General features: G+C 42.4%; 1 protein-coding gene across 1 annotated transcript in view; it reads left to right on the top strand.

Annotated features, from left to right (window-relative positions):
- Positions 1-21,368, top strand: part of AASS (aminoadipate-semialdehyde synthase) — a 78,372-nt gene that overhangs the window by 37,279 nt on the left and 19,725 nt on the right. Inside the window, exons 3-15 of the mRNA XM_069764887.1 lie at positions 1,150-1,326; positions 2,732-2,816; positions 6,333-6,400; positions 6,531-6,677; positions 7,692-7,770; positions 7,852-7,979; positions 8,172-8,320; positions 10,510-10,632; positions 10,716-10,827; positions 15,542-15,601; positions 15,714-15,781; positions 17,675-17,796; positions 21,081-21,210. Of these exons, the coding sequence (XP_069620988.1) occupies positions 1,150-1,326; positions 2,732-2,816; positions 6,333-6,400; positions 6,531-6,677; positions 7,692-7,770; positions 7,852-7,979; positions 8,172-8,320; positions 10,510-10,632; positions 10,716-10,827; positions 15,542-15,601; positions 15,714-15,781; positions 17,675-17,796; positions 21,081-21,210 (1,448 nt within the window). The remainder of the gene's footprint in view (positions 1-1,149; positions 1,327-2,731; positions 2,817-6,332; positions 6,401-6,530; positions 6,678-7,691; positions 7,771-7,851; positions 7,980-8,171; positions 8,321-10,509; positions 10,633-10,715; positions 10,828-15,541; positions 15,602-15,713; positions 15,782-17,674; positions 17,797-21,080; positions 21,211-21,368) is intronic.

Genomic DNA, 21,368 nt, shown 5'->3' with positions numbered 1-21,368 from the left:
TTCCCTCAGTTGCATTTATCAATACGTCATGGTGATCATGTCCTGTGCGGTCACAGCGTTTCTGCAGCAAGAGCCTGTGTCCCTGCTTGTAGTGATCCTACCTGTTCAACGCTCGAGATGCTGCGGTCAATAGCGACTGCACCATCTAGTTGGTTGGAAGAGGCAGGGTGCTCCCTCTTTAACACTCCTTTTGCACCCTTCGCACCACAATCACATGGTGCCAGTGGTTGTCATGGCAAAAGGTGGCCAAACAATGACCTCCAAGTATACTAGGTATGGTGAACTGTGTAGCATTGATAGGTGTAATGATGTGCAGTATGTGAGTATTGCGGTGCATTAGACTAGTGATCAGACTATTGAGTGTTCTATTTCTACAGTAAAAAAGAAAAAAATGTGTAAAAATGTAAACCACCAATTTAAGGGAACCTGACAGCTGCTGCCTGATCCAGTGTAAATGACTAAAGTGTCTCATGTGAAAACTACATTAAAGCTACTTGTACATTTTAAGTTTCCAATGTAGAACTAAAATATTAGTGTTCCATTCCACACACCTCCTTTACTTATAGGTACCGTATTGATGTATTGGGTATACCTGTCCAGATAATTAAGGCTACTTTCACACTTGCGTTTTTCAGCTTCCGTCACAAAAATTTTTGCAGGATCCTGCATTTTCCCGTAGACTTGTATTAGTGACGGATGGCCGTCCGTCGTGTCCGTCGTCCACTGGATGCGTCATGTTTTGGCGGACCGTCGGCACGAAAAAAAAGTTCAATGTAATGTTTTTTTCGTACGTCGGATCCGACATTTCCTACTGCGCATGCGTGGCCCGGAACTCTGCCCCCTCCTCCCCGGGACTTTACAATGGGCAGCGGATGCAGTTTTTCAACGTATCCGCTGCCAAATTTTCACAACGTGCATCGGTACGTCGCGCCGACGCTTAGTGACGGACCCGTACCGACGCAAGTGTGAAAGTAGCTTAACATCCATGAATTAATACTGTTTATTGATCTGAGGAGTTAAGCATTATCCGTTGTAAGATTTTGGTAACACTAAATCACTGAGGGAGTAAGGTACCAAACTACTTACCTATATAAACATGCTTTGTGCTAATGCCTAACCCCTTTATAATAGTAAGTTTTTGTTTTTAAGGATTATATCAAAGCTGGTGGAATTCTGCAGGAAGACATTTCCGATGCGTCCCTTATTGTAGGAGTGAAGAGGCCACCAGAGGAAAAACTCCTTCCCAAAAAGACCTATGCTTTCTTTTCTCATACTATAAAGGCTCAAGAGGCAAATATGTCATTGTTGGATGAAATTCTGAAACAGGTAATTATTAACGTAATGTCTGTACTCGTCACTGGAAGAATTGAAGACGTACCATTTACCTAATATCGTTCTAAAACTGGGTATAAATGAGCAATGGGTCAACTTACACATCCACAGGTTCCGTTAGATATCTTGTTCGTGTGATCCTTTTCCACTGCGTATTTAATCCCGGATTCACTGTTTGGCCACAAGGCACTGTCTCTGTTTCTTTAAAAAACAAAAACCTGTCCGCAGGATTTTGCTCAGTAACCTACAGACACTGTCAGATTGGCAGTGTTAAACAGATTAAAATGATACCTGGGGTGAAGAAATCTGTCTTGTGGTTCTTGTGTAATCAGTGTTATAAGTTTTCAGTTAATGATATGCCCGTGCTCGGAGGTGGGACTTTATGCAGAGTCTTATCTTCCTGCTCTAAGCCAGAGAAACCAAGGAAAGACCTCACCACAGGCCGCACCGAAGCACAAGCAGTCTCTCTATGGTGAGGAACATGTTTGTGCTTCAGGGTATGCCTGTGGGCAGGTCTCTTCTTGGTTTCTATGGTTTAGCAGAAGTGTAGAACTGCTCCTGGAGCTACGGTGCATGCACAGGAGCCATATCCTTGAGGAACTGGACTGGAGAGTGGTAGCTGTGTTCAGAAACTAGCGCACATACTCCAGTTTCCAACTAGCCTTCGTGTAAACAGGAGAGGTGGCCAGTCCCCTTGGCAATGAGTGGCAAACAATACTCAGAAGAGGACATAACTGGAGAATGGAAGAAGATAGAAAAAGCAAGTATGTTGCAGACGTGCATATTTTCCTACTGTCTACCTGTCTATATGTCTGTCTATGTTGCGTAACAACATGAGAATAACGGTTTTAAAGGTTGTTTATATGACTATTGCGCTACATACTTTGTTTGCCCAAAACAGACCTTGAAAGTTCACATATTTAAATAACTTGGATATATGGGTCACAAATGGGCTGACATGTCTGTGTCACCAATTGCACCTATTTCTTAGATTTCAATGCTGAAACACCTTTTTTTTTAATTATTTGCCAATGGGGTATTGTTTGCTTTGTTAAAAGGGTGTGACCATACAGTCTAGCATTGTCAGCAGTGATTGGTTACTGTGTAGGGGACACTGGTAACACCCACTATGAGGGATAAATAAAGGAGCTGTACAATCGGAGTATATAAGAAAAGATGCTGCAAAATTGGTATGTTATGAAGTATACATCGATTTACAAAAGATCAAGAGATTTGATGGGTCCTCTTTAAGCAATATCATAATTGCTAAGTAAGGTTTTCAAAATAAACTAAAACATTTGCGTTTTTGTATTGAATTATTTTGTTTTTTTTGTATGCTAATTTTGTGTTCATTTTAAATGCACGATCATGATGCATTAATTTTTTTTTTCTTCCAAAGGAAATTAGACTAATTGATTATGAAAAAATGATGGATCATAGGGGAATGCGAGTTGTGGCCTTTGGACAATGGGCTGGTGTAGCAGGTACATGTGCTAATTTTCTTGAAGATTCCACTTACCATATTTTTTGGACTGTAAGACACACCTAGGTTTCAGAGGAGGAAAATAGAAAAAAATTGATGCAAAAAATGTGGTCATGATACACTGTTATGAGATGGAGGGGATCTGCTGCTGACACTGCTACATGGGTAATGTCCCTCAATTCTGTACTAATATCCCTCATTCTGGTATATACACTTCTCAAAAAAATGAAGGGAACACTAAAATCCCACATCCTAGATATCACTGAAGGAAATATTTCAGTTGCAAATCTTTATTCATTACATAGTGGAATGTGTTGAGAACAATAAAACAAAAATGATCAATGTAAATCAAAATTAATATCCCACGGAGGTCTGGATTTGGAATGATGCTCAAAATCAAAGTGGAAAATCAAATTACAGGTTGGTCCATCTTCAGTGGAAATGCCTCAAGACAAGGAAATGATGTTCTGGTGTGTGTGTGTGTGTGTGTGTGTGTGTGTGGCCTCCACGTGCCTTTATGACCTCCCTTCAGCGCCTGGGCATGCTCCTGATGAGGCGGCAGATGGTGTCCTGAGGGATCTCCTCCCAGACCTGGACTAAGGCATCCACCAACTCCTCGACAGTCTGTGGTGCAACGTGACGTTGGTGGATGATGCGAGACATGATGTCCCAGATGTGTTCTATCTGATTCAGGTCTGGGGAACGGGCGGGCCAGTCCATAGCTTCAATGCCTTCATTTTGCAGGAATTGCTGACACACTCCAGCCACAAGAGGTCTGGTATTGTCCTGCATTAGGAGGAACCCAGGGCCAACCGCACCAGCATATGGTCTCACAAGGGGTCTGAGGATCTCATTTAGGTACCTAAAGACAGTCAAGCTACCTCTGGCGAGCACATGGATGGCTGTGCAGCCCTCCAAAGAAATGCCACCCCACACTATTACTGACCCACTGCCAAACCGGTCATGCTGAAGGATATTGCAGGCAGCAGATCGCTCTCCACAGCGTCTCCAGACTCTGTCTCATCTGTGACATGTGCTCAGTGTGATCCTGCTTTTATCTGGGAAGAGCACAGGGCACCAGTGGCGACTTTGCCAATCCTGGTTTTCTGTGGCAAAGGCCAAGCGTCCTGCATGGTGTTGGGCTGTGAGCACAACCCCCATCTGTGGACGTCGGGCACTCAGACCATCCTCATGGAGTCGGTTTCTAACCGTTTGTGCAGACACATGCACATTTGTGGCCTGCTGGAGCTCATTTTGCAGGGCTCTGGCAGTGCTCCTCCTGTACCTCCTTTCACAAAGGCTGAGGTAGCGGTCCTGCTGCTGGGTTGTTGCCCTCCTATGGCCCCCTCCATGTCTCCTGGTGTACTGGCCTGTCTCCTAGTAGCGCCTCCAGCCTCTGGACACTACGCTGACAGACACAGCAAACCTTCTTGCCACAGCTCGCATTGATGTGTGATCCTGGATTAGCTGCACCACCTAGCTACTTGTGTGGGTTGTAAAGTCCGTCTCATGCTACCACGAGTGTGAAAGCACAACCAACATTCAAAAATGACCAAAAGCCAGAAAGCATTGGTACTGAGATGTGGTCTGTGGTCCCCACCTGCAGGACCACTCCTTTATTGAGTTTGTCTTGATAATTGCCAATAATATCCATCTGTTGTTTATTCCATTTGCACAACAGCATGTGTAATTGATTGTCAAACAGTGTTGCTTCCTAAGTGGACAGTTTGATTTCACATAAGTTTGATTTACTTGGAGCTATATTCTGTGTTCCCTTTATTTTTTTGAGCAGTGTATATGTCCCCAATCTAGTTATACATGGCCCCCTCATCACCATCCTGGTATACATGGCCCCCTCATCACCATCCTGGTATACATGGCCCCCTCATCACCATCCTGGTATACATGGCCCCATTATCACCATCTTGGTATACGTGGCACCCTCATCCCTATCCTGATATACATGGTCCCCCCTCATCCTGGTACATGTGGTCCCCTTCATCCTCGTACGCATGGTCCCCCTCATCCCCATCCTCGTACGTGTGGTCCTCGTCATCTTCATCCTCGTACGCGTCGTCCCCCTCATCCCCATCCTGGTATGTGTGGTCTCCCTCATCCCCATCCTGGTATGCGTGGTTCTCCTCATCCCAATCCTGGTATGCATGGTTCCCCTCATCCCCAACTTGATATGCGTGGTCCCCCTCATCCCCATCCTGGTATGCGTGGTCTCCCTCATCCCCATCCTGGTATGCGTGGTTCCCCTTATCCCCAATTTGGTATGGGTAGTCCCCCTCATCCCCATCCTGGTATGCATGGTTCCCCTCATCCCAATCCTGGTATGCGTGGTTCCCCTCATCCCCAACTTTGTATGCGTGGTCCCTCTCATCCCCAACTTTGTATGGGTGGTCCCCCTCATCCCCATCCTGGTATGCGTGGCCCCCCCCCCATCCTGCTATGCGTGGTCCCCCTCATCCCCATCCTGGTATGCTTGGTCCGCATCAGAAAAACATGAACATAACAAAAACAAAAAAAAACACATTCTACTTACCTACCCTGTGCTTCATCCTGTTCTGATGCCAGCAGCTGATTTATGCTTGTAAGCAGTGCAAGGCAGTGACGACATACGCTGCTTTACAAGCTGAGATCAGCTGACTGAATACTCGCTGCTCCCCACGCCCGTGACTATGGGTGTTGAAGTAGTGAATATTCACCATCTTTAATAGCAAGCACACTGTTAGCCACAGCCACTGGCTTCCTGCAGCTACTAGGCGATCACATGTGCCCGCTACTAAAGAGAATGATTATTCACTGCTCTCCACTCCCATGGGCATGGAGAGCAGTGAATATTCATTCTCTTTAATAGCGGGCACACATGATCGCCCAGCCGCTACAGGAAGCAGGCGGCTGCGGCTAACACTGTGCTCGCTATTAAAGAGAAATGAATATTCAGTACTCCCCACTCCCATAGTACATTCCACCTCTCGGCGCCAGCTTCAGTGCACAGAGGTGGGAGGGATTATGGGCGTGGGAAGCAGTGAATGTTCACTTCTCTTTAACAGCGGGCACAGGGGATAGCCACAGCACCAGGCTCCTGCGACCCGCTGCTCCACCGCTGACACTCCCCATCCATAGCCAGAGCAGTACATCCGGACTATAAGACGCATCCCCTTTTTCTTCCAAATTTTTGGAGGAAAAAAGTGTCTTATAGTCCAAAAAATACAATAGGTATTTAAATCATCCACCTTGAAAAGGTGGCACTGCAAATTAGAAATATGTATTCAGACTTAAAATGTGAAAATGAAAAAGGTTATACATGGAGATAAAATTGAGCTCTTGAAGAACTGTGGCTGTGTGTATGTAGACAATACAGCGGTGGTGGCATTCTGTTCTAGAGATGCAACATGCAGTCATGTAATCGCCTTTTCTCAAGCTCGAATGCCATACTTGTCTGTGAGTGATGTACATTGTGCACCTAAAAAAACACCCCCAACTGAACCCATTCAATCCATCTATGTAGGAATGATCAACATGTTGCATGGATTGGGCCTGAGGTTCCTTGCACTGGGACACCACACACCTTTCATGGTAAGTTGAGTCAAATGTACTAACATGATATCAGTTATTAGACTGAACCTTTAATAGGTTGCTTTTTGGCTTTTAGACTGGTTTCATTTCTTTCATTGTTCCTTTATGCTGTGTTTTTTTGTGTTTGCAGCATATAGGTATGGCTCATAACTACCGGAACAGCAGCCAAGCTGTCCAGGCTGTGAGGGATGCGGGATATGAAATATCTCTTGGCTTGATGCCAAAATCTATTGGACCTCTGACCTTTGTGTTTACTGGGACAGGCAATGTTTCAAAAGTGAGAACCTGATTTTTTTTTTTTTTTCCTTTCACTGTCAAGAGCAAATGGAATACGCCAGGATTTTAAATGACTAATGTGACTGAGGCCAGTTTCAGATGTCAGTGATAATCGGTCCGAGGTCTGATCGCAATGCATGGACTGAAGATGCATCTCCGCACCCGAGCATGATAGCGTCATATAGGTCTGTGAAGCTGTCACGCTCGGGTCAGGAGACGTGCTGCCAGCCAGCTTGTGCAGTGCAATCCGACCATTTGTCACTGACCTCTGAACAGCCCTAAAATATAGCCAACCACAAGAAAAAATGAAGTATAGCACCTCACATTTATCCATAAAAATTATCTGTTTATTTCAAGTACTAAAACGAACAAAGTATAATACAACACTATAGTAATATAATCATATAGAGATATTCGAATATTAGGACAAGGTGCACCAAAAGTACTCAGTATCATATTTATGGAGGGGAGAAGGACATGAGTTCTGACAGAAGTAGTGAGTCCCTGTATTTACTCATTATAACAACCTAAAGTGCCAGTGCTCAATACTAATTAGGGCATTACAAGGACCTAATACTGCAGAAATATGTCAGGGAGGTGTCCCACAGTCTAGTGACCCACAATCTTGTATATGCAGCAAGAATTACTATCCTCATAATAAGATCTTGCCCTTCTCCTTCTCCATTAATGCTGACACACGCCCCTACGCGGTTTTTGCCCACGGCTTCCTCGGGGGGCCCACATTGTTCTGTAATAAAATATATTACAATATTCTTATCACATCTTGTTCTATTGATTAATGGAAAACAAATGTAAATCGTTTCCTTTACACTTTAAGAATGAATGTGAATGTTGTTTATGCACATTACCGAATGTCTGGACAATAAATTTCCCAGCCATGGATCATTATACAAAAACATTTTTGTTTTTCACTTTAGAATTTGACGTGAAATGCAGCAAACGCTGGGTGTTAATTATTTTTTTTCAATTTGTTAAATTCTTTCTTGCAAATTAGGGAGCTCAGGAAATGTTTAATGAATTACCCTGCGAATTTGTAGAACCTCATGAGCTGAGAGAAGTTTCCAAGACTGGAGGTAAAACGCATTTCTTGGCAGAGAGATTTTTTTTTTTCCGTGCTATGTCTGCCACCCAATCATCTTTCATCTTCCCTGCAGATCTCCGAAAAGTGTATGCAACTGTGCTAAGCCGTCATCACCACCTTGTAAGGAAAACCGATGGTGTCTATGATCCAGTAGAATATGATAAGAATCCAGAACTTTATACCTCAAGGTTTAATATTGATGTAAGTGTAAGAAATGTTTCTTTAGTTCATACATGTATTACATGACTGCTTTAATCAATAAATGATCTTATATCGCAGTCTACCACCCTATACTTGAGTTGTGTTCTATCTATTTTTTATATTGGCCTATCTGTATGACATGGCAACCATACTAATCCTTTTTCTTTTCCTGTTCTTTTTTCCCCCCAAAAGATTGCACCTTACACAACATGTTTAATTAATGGAATATATTGGGATCCCCATACCCCCCGTTTGCTCAACAGACAGGATGCTCAAAGGCTGCTAGCGCCGGTTAAGTCTACTGCTGTTGTCACAGAGGGATGTCCAGAACTACCGCACAAGTATGCACTGCTGCACCGCCACCGGCACCGCTGTTGTGATATACCATGCTTGTTTTTTCATGTATGCTCCTTTCTGCAATGTAGTTTGTGCCACTGCAAGGAATCTGCAAGTGAGTGCTATGCAAAGAAGGAGAAGGCAAAGACAACTGTCCTAAAGACAGTATCTGGCCATGAGCACTCTTGAGTTTTTTTCTGAAACTTTTAGAAAAAGTCCGCTCTTAAAAGTGCCTGAAAAATCACGTAAAGCTTAAAAAGAAATCTTCTTAGTCATTTCAATTGTAAAATGATTGTGTTTTTCTTTCACTTCAGATTTTGAAAACTTCTTGTTGGGAGAAATGAGAGTACCCATCACTTTTTTGTAATATCTCCTGTTGGAATTTACTTTGACCTAGGCATTGTCCAAAGGCTGCAATAAAAAGAAAAACTCTGCAAAAACACTTGAAAAACTCTTTACAAAAAAATCCACATAAAAGCTCTAAGGGTATTTGCACCCTGAATTTACGGAGTAGACGCTCCAAGTTTTTTAGAAGGATTTGGAGAGTTTCCTTTCCATTTCTGACCCAGAAATGCCTCAAAAACTCAATGGAAGCATACCTTTTTAAATGAGCATTTCCTGAAGTAGTTTCCACTGGAAAATTTATCAGTTTGATCTCCTCATAAAAACTTTGTGTGCACTTTTATAGAAGGAATGTGCTCTCAGAGTTGTTTTAGAAGGTTTTGGGGCTGAAACTGGGTGGAAACTCTGCAAATCCTCTTCAAAAACGAGTCTTTTTGCAGAGGTTTCAGAGCAGAAACTGAGCAAAACCTCGATGTGCACACACAAACGGAAACAGTCCAAAGACCACAAGTTTTGAGGGGTTTGATGGCTTTTGCTGTTTCTGCTCCGAAAAACTCAGTGTGAACACACCCAAGACAGGAACCCTGCATACACAGTACCATTTGAGGCAAGATTTGATGCAGCAGGAAGAAGTAGAAGTCATTCCTGAATATTTCTTATTGTTTTTGAAGACATTACAGTTTTTGGTTCAAAATTTGGCACCTAAATGTAGGTAAATTCATCCTAAGGATAAATTCACATGGGACATAATTGCTGCAGTAAATCTATATAATAGCAGGCAAGTGGATGAGGTTACATCACCGCATGGCATGTGGACTGTGTTGTGGATGTATTTCAGTGAATTTGCCACAACTTTGCACCGATATCTGCAGCTGTGAGTTTCTGCTGCGTGTGTACATGCCCTTAAAGGGGTATTCCCAACTAATTTCTTGTGTCTGATTACGGGGACTCCTACTGATCCTGAGAAATAAAGTGGCGCATTAGAATGGAGCAGTGACCATGCATATACACCAATCCCCTGACAGAAGAGAATGAATTAAGCTATGGTGCACATGTGCGTCCATCGCTCTGTACAGGCAGTCCTCTCAGTTACTAAGACTTCTTTCACACTTGCGTTGTGTGACGTACGTCGCAATGCGTCGTTTTGGAGAAAAAATGCATCCTGTAAAGTTGCCCGCAGGATGCGTATTTTTTCCATAGACTTGCATTAGCGACGCATTGCGACGTATGGCCACACGTCGCATCTGTCGCGCAATGGATGCGTCGTGTTTTGACGGACTGTCGTGACGAAAAAACGTTCAGTGTAACGTTTTTTTCGTCCGTCGGAACCACCATTTCCGACCGCGCATGCGCGGCCAGAACTCCGCCCCCTCCTCCCCGGACTTCATAGTGGGCAGCGGATGCGTCGGAAAACTGCATCCGCTGCCCACATTGTGCACAATTTTGCACAACATCCGTCGGGCCGACGGTTAGCGACGGCCCCGTACCGACGGAAATGTGAAAGAGGCCTAAGATTGGTCAGGGTCCCAACAGTTGGACCCCAGTGGTCAGCAATCTGTCCTCTATCTTGGCTAAGTTGGGAAAACTCCTTTACGTTGGTAAATGAGTTGGGAAACGTTGCTTTGTATGTGGCTAATCCACGGTCATTAGTTCTATAGTCTCCCTGTCGATTTTCTTTTTCAACTTTCTGTGTCCTGTTTGTCTTTGCGTGCCGACCATTAAAGCTACTGTAGATAATTGCATTTACCTGAATACTCAGCGTGTCCCGTCGTTGAGAGGGATGGGGTCTTGTGCTGCCATCTCGCTTTAGTGCTCTGTTCCACGTCATAAATGTGTTACTTTAATTCTTCAGACTTTTAGCCATCGGTGACATCTCTGCAGACACTGGGGGATCCATAGATTTCATGACTGAGTGTACCACCATCGATATGCCTTTTTGCATGTATGACGCCGACCAGCATATTATTCATGACAGGTAAGTCGTATTATTCTTTTTTTTCGCCTTTGAACCAAAATGAAACCCTTTACTGCCGGAATAAACTTGTTCCTATGTTCTAGCGTTGAAGGAAATGGTATTCTGATGTGCTCCATTGATAATTTGCCTGCGCAGCTTCCTATAGAAGCCACGGAGTACTTTGGAGACATGTTGTTCCCATACGTTGAGGAGATGGTGAGTATACCAAGTCTTTCTTATTACCGTATCTATTTTTCGGGCATTTCTGTAGCTCTTTTGTGGACAAAGTCTCAGTTTCTCAGGTGAAGGCAGCACATTTTTATTTTTCCAAGAAAGTTCTTTGTATCTTTGTATAGCTGGGACCTGGCGAGCCGTAGATTTGTAATATTTTAGGTCTGTTAGTGGTGAATTGATGAATGCAAATGCCTGCTTCTTGACAAGCTTTAGTTCTTATAAGTTAATCTCCGTCTGGCAGTCCTTTCAAGGTAAGCTGGTGATGCATTAAGAGGGGAAGCGTGCCAATATCCCATGTATATGAAATAAGTGGAGCGCTGAGGTCCTGGGCTCACCCGGGGTGTAATGCTACCAAGGTTTACAAGTGTCATGTGGTTACTTTGTTCTTTTCTGTTACATTACTGTTTCAAGGCTGAGTAGTATGGAAGTTAATTCACTGTAGAAAATGAAGAATGGAAATCATTTTATAGCACTAGGAGTAATAGAAGACCCATAGAGAAATTCCCACCAGTGTTCCCTGGATGTAGGTATAAATCTCCCATCCGCTGCCGCTCCAGTGCTAATGGTGTGGTGCTTCCCCAGGCGTTCTTGGTTTATATTGTCTGTATAAACAGATCTGCAGTGATCGTTTTCCAATACAATATGGCATTATCCCCATGGTGGGAGGGGATTGCCGCATCCTTTGCCCATTTCTGCAACTACTCAGACAAGTTCTACAGGTTGGGACAGAACAAAATACAGACATACAAAACCTACAAGAAACAAAATGAGCAAAAACCCTGCTGTAACTAAATAAGTAAAAAGCAAAAGTGCATTTAACCCCAACGGTGGTTTGCACGTTAATGACCCGGCCACTTTTTACAATTCTGACCACTGTCCCTTTAAAGATTTTGACATTGTTTTCTCGTGACATGTTGTACTTCATAATAGTGGTAAAATTTCTTTGATATTACCTGCGTTTATTTGTGAAAAAAATGGAACTTTGGCGAACATTTTGAAAATTTCGCAATTTTCCAACTTTGAATTTTTATGCCCTTAAATCACAGAGATATGTCACACAAAATACTTAATAAATAACATTTCCCACATGTCTACTTTACATCAGTACAATTTTGGAACCAACATTTTTTTGTTAGGGAATTATAAGGGTTAAAAGTTGACCAGCAATTTCTCATTTTTACAACACCATTTTTTTTTTTAGGGACCACATCTCATTTGAAGTCACTTTGAGGGGTCTATGTGATAGACAATACCCAAGTGTGACACCATTCTAAAAACTGCACCCCTCAAGGTGCTCAAAACCACATTCAAGAAGTTTATTAACCCTTCAGGTGTTTCACAGGATTTTTTGGAATGATTAAAAAAAAAAATTAACATTTAACTTTTGGTCACAAAAAAATTGAATTCAGCTCCAATTTTTTTATTTTACCAAGGGTAACAGGAGAAATTGGACGCCAAAAGTTGTTGTGCAATTTGTCCTGAGTACGCTGATACCCCATATGTTGGGGCAAACCCCTGTTTGGGCACACAGGAGAGCTCGGAAGGGAGGGAGCACTGTTTTACTTTTTCAACGCAGAATTGGCTGGAATTGAGATCGGACGCCATGTCGCGTTTGGGGAGCCCCTGATGTACCTAAACAGTGGAAATCCCCCAATTCTAACCGAAACTCTAACTCTAATCACACCCCTAACCCGAACATGCCCCTAACCCTAATCCCAACCACACCCCTAACCCTAATCCCAACCCTAAACACACCCCTAACTCCAACACAACCCTAATCCCAAAGGTAACCCTAACCACACCCCTAACCCTTACACACTCCTAATCCCAACCATAAATGTAGCCCCAACCCTAATCCTAATGGGAAAATGGAAATAAATAAATTTTTTTTTTTTTTTTCCCTAACTGAGGGGGTGATGAAGGGGGGCTTGATTTACTATTTATAGCTGTTTTTTTTAGCGGATTTTTATGATTGGCAGCTGTCACACACTAAAAGACGCTTTTTATTGCAAAAAATAGTTTTTGCGTCTCCACAATTTGAGAGCTATAATTTTTCCATATTTTGGTCCACAGAGTCATGTAAGGTCTTGTTTTTTGCGGGATGAGTTGACGTTTTTATTGGTAACATTTTCGGGCACGAGACATTTTTTGATCGCTTTTTAGTCTGATTTTTGTGTGGCAGAACGACCAAAAATCAGCTATTCGTGAATTTCTTTTTGGAGGGGCTTTTGTACCGTTCTGCGTTTGGTAAAATTGATAAAGCAGTTTTATTCTTCGGGTCAGTACGATTACAGCAATACCTCATTTATATCTTTTTTTATGTTTTGGCGCTTTTGTACAATACAAACTATTTTATATAAAAAATAATTATTTTTGCATCGCTTTATTCTGAGGACTATAACTTTTTTACTTTTTCGCTGATGATGCTGTATGGCGGCTCGTTTTTTGCAGGACAAGATGACATTTTCAGCGGTACCGTGGATATTTATATCCTTTTTTTTTATCGCGTGTTATTCCCCTTTTTGTTCAGCAGTATGATAATAAAGCGTTGTTTTTTGCCTCGTTTTTTTTGTGACGGTGTTCACTGAAGGGGTTAACTAGTGGTACAGTTTTATAGGTCGTGTCGCTACGGATGTGGCAGTACTAAATATGTGTACTTTTATTGTTTGTTTTTTTATTTAGATAAAGAAATGTATTTATTGGAACAATTTTTTTTCTTCTTTATTTAAGGTTTTTTTTTTTTTTTTTTTTACACATGTAAATATTTTTTATTTAACTTTTTTACTTTGTCCCAGTGTGGACACTATAGTGTCAGATCGCTGATCTGACACTTTACAGTGCACTGTGTCAGAGCAGTGATCACACAGGCACTGCAGCCACCTCCCTGCAGGACCTGGAAGGCCCCCTGTGGCCATTTTGGATCCGGGGCCTGCAGGGAGGAGGAGGTAGGAGACCCTCGAAGCAATGCGATCACATCGCGTTGCTCTGAGGGTCTCAGGGAAGCATGCAGGGAGCCCCCTCCCTGCACGATGCTTCCCTGTGCCGCCGGAACACTGTGATCATGTTTGATTGCAGTGTTCCGGAGGTTAATGTGCCGGGAGCGGTCCGTGACCGCTCCTGGCACATAGTGCCGGATGTCAGCTGCGATAGTCAGCTAACACCCGGCCGCGCTCCCCCCGTGAGCGCGGCTGATCGCGCTGGACGTACTATGCCGTCACTGGGAATTATGTCCCAGGTCACCTCGACGGGATAGTACGTCCAATGTGATTTAGGGGTTAAATAACAGAGTTCTTTGTAATACTGTTTTTGATCAAAGATAGCATAAAAGCCATCCCACCGCGACAAGGTGACTCTGATCGGGAGGTCCTTTGATTTTTTTTTTTTTTTTTGCATTCTGTGCAATCCGGGGTGTGGCCGCCCTTTCCTGAACTAGAAACCACATTTAAATGGAATCTGTCACCTACTTTTTCGTAAATAAGCTGCGGCCACCGCCTTTAGGGGCTTATCTACAGCATTATCTAATGCTGTAGATAAACCCCCGATGTATCCTGAAAGATAAATAAACAGCTTATATTATACTCACCTGGGGGGCGGTCCGGTCTGATGGGCATCACGGTCCGGGTCCGGCGCTTCCCATCTTCATGCAATGACGTCCTCTTCCTTGCTGCCTGTTGCGGCTCCGGCGCAGGCGTACTTTATCTACCCTGTTGAGGGCAGAGCAAAGTACTGCAGTGCGCAGGCGCTGGGCCTCTCTGACCTTTCCCGGAGCCTGCGCACTGCAGTACTTTGCGCTGCCCTTTACAGGGTAGATAAAGTACGCCTACGCAGGAGCCGCGAAAGGAAGCAAAGAAGAGGACATCATCGCATAAAGATGGGAGGTGCCGGATCTGGACCGCGACGCCCATCGGACCGGACTGCAGCAGGAACGCCCCTGGGTGAGTATAATATAACCTGTTTTTCTTATCTTTCAGGTTGCATCGGGGGCTTATCTACAGCATTAGAGATAGCATTTATGCTGTTTGTGATCAAAAACAGATCATTTTGTTTCTTGTAGGTTTTGTGTGCTTTATGGCCAATGTGAACATGCGTTTATGTACTGCATGTATACCTACTTAAACCAAGCTGATTTTTTTTTATTTTTTAAATACAGACATAGTGGGCAGTGAAATTCCTGGGCGGAATTGTCTGCAAATAAAAAATGATCATGTGGCAATCAAACATGGTGATTTCTGGAGAATGGGCCATCAATAAATTCATCTGAATCAGGTCTCTTTCTATTGCTTTGGGTATGAGAGGCTTTCTTTATTAGATACAAAATACAGCCAAAAATGGAGGAAAATCTGACCTAGCACATTAATGAAAAATAGTCTGTTTTCTTTCTTTTTTTTTCTATGTATTAAAAAGCTTCCAACACCTGGATGTGGCCGTACTCTTCATTGTACTAGGGTAGCTGGGGTTTTAAGGGTACACATAGAAAAATGTCTATACTGCTCATCGGAACAATTAGAGGAAAAGTATAATAGAAACATATGCACCACTTCTGCATTTATCACCCACTCCTGGTTTACTGATGTAAAATACTGATGTAAAATACTGACCAAATACTGCTAGTGTGACCTCAGCCTTATCGTTTTGATGCTGTTTTTGCTTTAGCACTGACCCATTCCTGTGTAAATTTGTCTTTCCCCCTCTTCAGCTGATGTCAAATGCTACAAAACCAATTGAGCAGGAAAAATTTTCTCCTGTTGTTCGGAATGTAAGTCTTTATACCGTTCTGTCCATTTAATCCTCTTCATTGCTCGACTTTGATAACATTTTGAACAATTGCTTTTTTTTTTTTTTTTCTCGTTTGTGATTGCTAAACCCAGGCAGTGATTGCAAGCAATGGTACGCTGATGCCTAAATACAAATATATCCAGAAGCTGCGGGAGAGCAGGTAAAAGTCACTTCTATTCCTCGTCTTTCCAATGATTTATTATCCTGCTGCATAATTTAAAAATGTAAAGCGAAGCCGTCACCCTCATGACCATTGTCTGCAGCCAGTCACATGACACACGTCCGGTTTATCTAGATTACAGGGAACATCTATGTATTATCACAAAAGGCCCAATGCTGAAAACAAATAAAAACTAGGGCTTCTAACCTTAATGATCCATCAGGTACCCCATTGATGTCTATATCTCCTCTTGTTCAGAAGGTGTATGCTACTAGTGTAGTGACTGTTTGCAGCGGTCACATGTCTGTTTGAAAGAATGAGGCTGGAGATGGGAGCAGCAGGAATCAGTAGGGGAACATTGTTAGAGCACAATTTAGCTCTTGTTAGTCACTCACATCTTTTGTCCCTTGTCCTTCTTCCAAGATATCAGTCTAAGGCCATGTTCACACGTTCAATAATTGGTGAAGTTTTTACCTCAGCATTTGTAAGCCAAAATCAGGAGAGGGACAATCCGAGGAAAAGTATAATAGAAACATATGCACCACTTCTGCATTTATCACCCACTCCTGGTTTTGGCTTATAAATACTGAGGTAAAATGCTGACCAAATACTGAGCCTGTGCACGTGGCCTAAAGAACTGCCTGTTTACTTAACATATATACTCGAGTATAAGCCGAGATTTTCAGCCCACTTTTTTGGGGGCTGAAAGTAACCCTCTCTGCTTATACTCGAGTCATACCCAGGGGTCGGCAGGGGACGGGGAGCGGAGCTGTGTAATAATACTCACCTGCTCCTGGCGCGGTCCCTGGACGTCTTTTCCCCGCAGCTTCTTCCTGTATTGAGCGGTCACATGGTACCGCTCATTACAGTAATGAATATGGACCCAACTCCACTCCCATAGGGGTGGAGCCGCATATTCATTACTGTAATGAGCGGTACCATGTGACCGCTCACTACAGGAAGAAGCTGCAGGCGCCGGGGAAAAAACGTGCAGGGACTGCACCAGGAGCAGGTGAGTATAACTCTGTGCGCGATATTCACCTGCTCCCCGTTCCAGGCCCTCTGCAGTGACGCTCAGGTCAGAGGGCACGATTAGTGCGCACCACCCTCTGCCTGAACGTCCGTGCAGAGGACGGAAAGACACAGCGGTGGTCAGCGGTGGAACGGGATAGGTGAGTATAGCAAGTGTCGGGGGCCTGAGAGGTGAGTATGTAATTTTTTATTTTTTTTAATCGCAGCAACAGCATATGGGGCAAATATCTGTATGGAGCATCTTATGGGGCCATGTGCAGCATTATATGGGGCAATTATCTGTATGGAGCATCTTATGGGGCCATGTGCAGCATTATATGGGGCAATTATCTGTATGGAGCATCTTATGGGGCTATGTGCAGCATTATATGGGGCAAATATCTCTATGGAGCATCTTATGGGGCCATAATCAACATTTGTGCAGCACTATATGGGGCATATTTTAATATAGAGCATCTTATGGAGCCCATCATAAACTGTATGGAGCATTATATGGGGCTCCTGATTCAATATGGATATTCAAAAACACTTAACCTACTGATGTCTCAATTAATTTTACTTTTATTTGTATCTATTTTTATTTTTGAAATTTACCGGTAGCTGCTGCATTTCCCACACTAGGCTTATACTCGAGTCATTAACTTTTACCAGTTTTTTGTGGCAAAATTAGGGGGATCGGCTTATACTCAGGTATGTACGGTACTTCCTCAAGGGTCCCATCCCTTTACCTAGAAGTGGTCTCAATGCTATGTCAGATCAATGTTTTTGATGGCTTAATTTTAATCAAGGTCACTTAAATTAATATGTTTTCTGATTTATTTGTTATCCATGAATCTTAATGAAGTTTTGTTTAATTCCCAGAGAGTACGCCCAGTTACTGACAGTGGGATCGAAGAAGAGGATTCTGGTACTTGGATCTGGTTATGTTTCAGAACCCGTCATAAGTTATCTTACAAGAGATCCTAATGTTGAAATTACTGCAGGTAATAATGACACTTGTCAAAATGTTGACATCTTGGTCTGATCTACTGATCTGTGGTAAAATAGATAAGGGATATTTCAACTTTTTAAACAACATTTTGCAATTTGTATATGGCTATAACATATAGAAATGCAAAGTAAAAAATCCTTAGTTTTATGGGCTCCTTGTTATTCTTAGGTTGCACTGATACCACATTTCAAAGGAAATGCAAACTCTCCTGCTGTTACTCCACCGATAACTGCTGATAGCTGGGGGTCCCTGTGTCATGACACTGTGTGAGAATCTTATTTCTGGGAGCTAAAAAATATTTAGACAAATTATGACAAGACCTTTTAATGTTTTATTGCTAATTTTACATTTAAAGGGGGTATTCCCATTTCCAAAGTCCTATCCCAATATGTAGTGGGTGTATTAATAATATCAGCAAATACCTCCATTTAGAAATGTTGTATAGTTCTCTTGATAACATATGTTTCTTACTCCATGTGCAGCAAATATCCATGGTTATGACCACTAGCAATTAACGAACTGTCACTATAGGAGTGGTCGTAACCATGAGTTACCGAAGCTGCAGCAATGGCATGCACATGACGTAAGAGACATGGGTTATCCAGAGAACTATGCTATGTTTCTATGTCTCTTGCGTCATGTGCAGGCCATTGCAGTAGCTTAAGTATCCATGGCTACGACCACTTATATAGTGACCGTTATCAGGAGAACTATACTACATTTCTAATTGGATAGATTTGCTCATATTATTATTATTATTATTATTATTTTTAATAATAATAATAATAATAATAATAATATTACTACACCTACTACATATGAGATAAGATCTTGGAGATGGGAATACCCCTTAAAGAAACAGATACCAGACCGGCTGCATTCTGGTTTTGGAGTCCTTCTAGTGTTTTTGCAACTTTTATGCAATAGATCTGTCCTCTGCATGAATTTTGTCATTTTGATCCTAGAAGAAAACTGGAATTGAAAATTACAGGTGTGTACAGGACGCAACTCCACTTTTTAGATGGAGTAATTTTACTTTATAAATTGATGAAAGTTGAGGTCTATTAACTCTTGTTCTGATCAGGCGGCATACAACAGGTGATACGAGACATGATGGACTATTTTCTTAAAGGATGGATTATTTTATGTTCTCATCTAGATGAAGATATTCTCCGTGTGCATTGTAAGTTTGACATATGACTAAATTTGACCCCAGCTCCATCGAATTGAAGCCTCATCCCCTTCTTTGGCAGATCCACTGGGCCCTCCCATCCATAAAATGGCTCTAGATAGAAGGGCATGTGTTGGACTAATCACTCAGTCTTCTCATTATAAGGCCGGTGTCACACTCAGCGTATGAAAATACGGTCCGTTATTTACGGCCGTAATACGCAGAAAAGTCCCAAAAATCGTGATCCGTATGTCATCCGTAGGCAGGGTGTGTCAGCGTATTTTGCGCATGGCATCCTCCGTATGTAATCCGTATGGCATCCGTACTGCGGTGAAATTTTCTCGCAGGCTTGCAATACAGACATACAATGGATCCATGGGCTCAAATAATCGTAAAAAAAAAAATATATATATATATATATGTCAGTGAGACACACATATATGTATATATTTTAATATTTCATACAGCGCTAGATAGCAGAAGAGCCGGTAATTCAATTGCCGGCTTTTCCGATCTCCTCAAACCCGACATGATATGAGACATGGTTTACTACATACAGTAAACCATCTCATATCCCTTTTTTTTTTTTGCATATTCCACACTACTAATGTTAGTAGTGTGTATGCGCTCTAGTTATTAAATTAAAGGGTTAAATCGCGGAAAAAATTGGCGTGGACTCCCGCGCAATTTTCTCCTCCAGAGTGGTAAAGCCAGTGACTGAGGACAGATATTAATAGCCTGGAGAGGGTCCATGGTTATTGCCCCCCCACCCCCCGGCTAAAAACATCTGCCCCCAGCCACCCCAGAAAAGGCACATCTGGAAGATGCGCCTATTCTGGCACTTGGCCATTCTCTTCCCATTCCCGTGTAGCGGTGGGATATGGGGTAATGAAGGGTTAATATCACCTTAATGTAAGGTGACATTAAGCCAAATTAATAATGGAGAGGCGTCAATTATGACACCTATCCATTATTAATCCAATAGTAGGAAATGGTTAAAAAAACACACACACATTATTGCAAAGTATTTTAATGAAATAAATACACATGTTGTTGTAATATTTTATTATACTGGTAATCCACCTGAAGACCCTTGTCACCTGAAACAAATGTAAACAAAACAAACAACAATATCCCATACCTTCCGTCGTTCAGTCAAGTCCCACGCTGTAAATTGATCTGAAAGGGTTAACTAATTTTACAAGCAGAAGCCTGCTAATGCAGCCGCCCCTGCCTGTAAAAACCCTGCGAATGACTGGAATGTAGGTGAATGACCTGTAGTTACCTCGAGTTGCGGTGATGCGCCCTCTGCTGGATGTCCTCATATGACCTCGAGCGTGGGAAAATATTCTGAAAAGTTATACTTTGTGTAGACATTTATTTTAGCTATTCTACTGTAAGCTGTCAGTGTGATTTTACTGTACACCGCACTGAATTGCCGGCTTTTCTATAGAACACCGGTGCGTATTTCTCGCAAGTCACACTGCTGGTCCGTGTGTAATCCTTAATTTTCTCGCCCCCATAGGCTTTCATTGGCGATGACAAACGCAGCATGCTGCGATTTTCTACGGCCATAGAAGACCGCATAATACGGATCAGTAAAATACAGCTGATATGAACTGGGGCATAGAGAAGCATTGTACTGTATGCAATCTGTATTTTCTGCACCTCTCATACGTCCGTAAAACTCGCTAGTGTGACCCCGGCTTCATACTGAGACTACCTGCCCTTGCACTGTCAGAAATCTACTCTTCCCCATAGGAAAACATTGATCCTGCGCTGAAAACTCTGGTCACATAACCGGCCATCTTATGAACAGGAGTGTCCTGTGGACTTACAACTGAACAAAGGGCATTCATGGCTTAAATACAGTAATATGAAGAAAAAAATAAAACAGAACAAACCTTTAAAAAGGGGATATTTTAGTACTGTGTACATTTTTTCACAAATTGGTAGATATTCTCTATACCTTGACCAACCCCTTTAATGAATCTGGATAATAAATTACTAACATATGGACGATTATTAGGCCATGCATTTGAATCCACTAACGGTATTTTTGGACTAGTAAATTGAAGTGCTTGAGGTAATATTTGTTTTTTCAGTGTCCATGATTAAAGACCAAGTGGATCATTTATCAAAGAAGTACAACAACACAACCCCACTGGAGATGGACGTCTTCAAGAGTGAAGAGAAATTGTCCTCTCTAGTGAAGAAACATCAACTTGTTGTCAGGTTACTGTAGCCATTTTCATTGTTTCCATAAGATATATGTTTTCTGGTTTTCAGATACACTTTATGGCCCAAAGTATGTAGGTCCCACCCTGAACTATTGAGCTCAGATGTATTAGCTAAACAGATGCATACAATCAGGTAGGAAGCCTTCTGATCTC

Source organism: Ranitomeya imitator, chromosome 4 (assembly GCF_032444005.1).
Source record: "Ranitomeya imitator isolate aRanImi1 chromosome 4, aRanImi1.pri, whole genome shotgun sequence".
NCBI lineage: Eukaryota > Metazoa > Chordata > Amphibia > Anura > Dendrobatidae > Ranitomeya > Ranitomeya imitator.
This window is presented reverse-complemented; position numbering and strand designations above follow the sequence as displayed.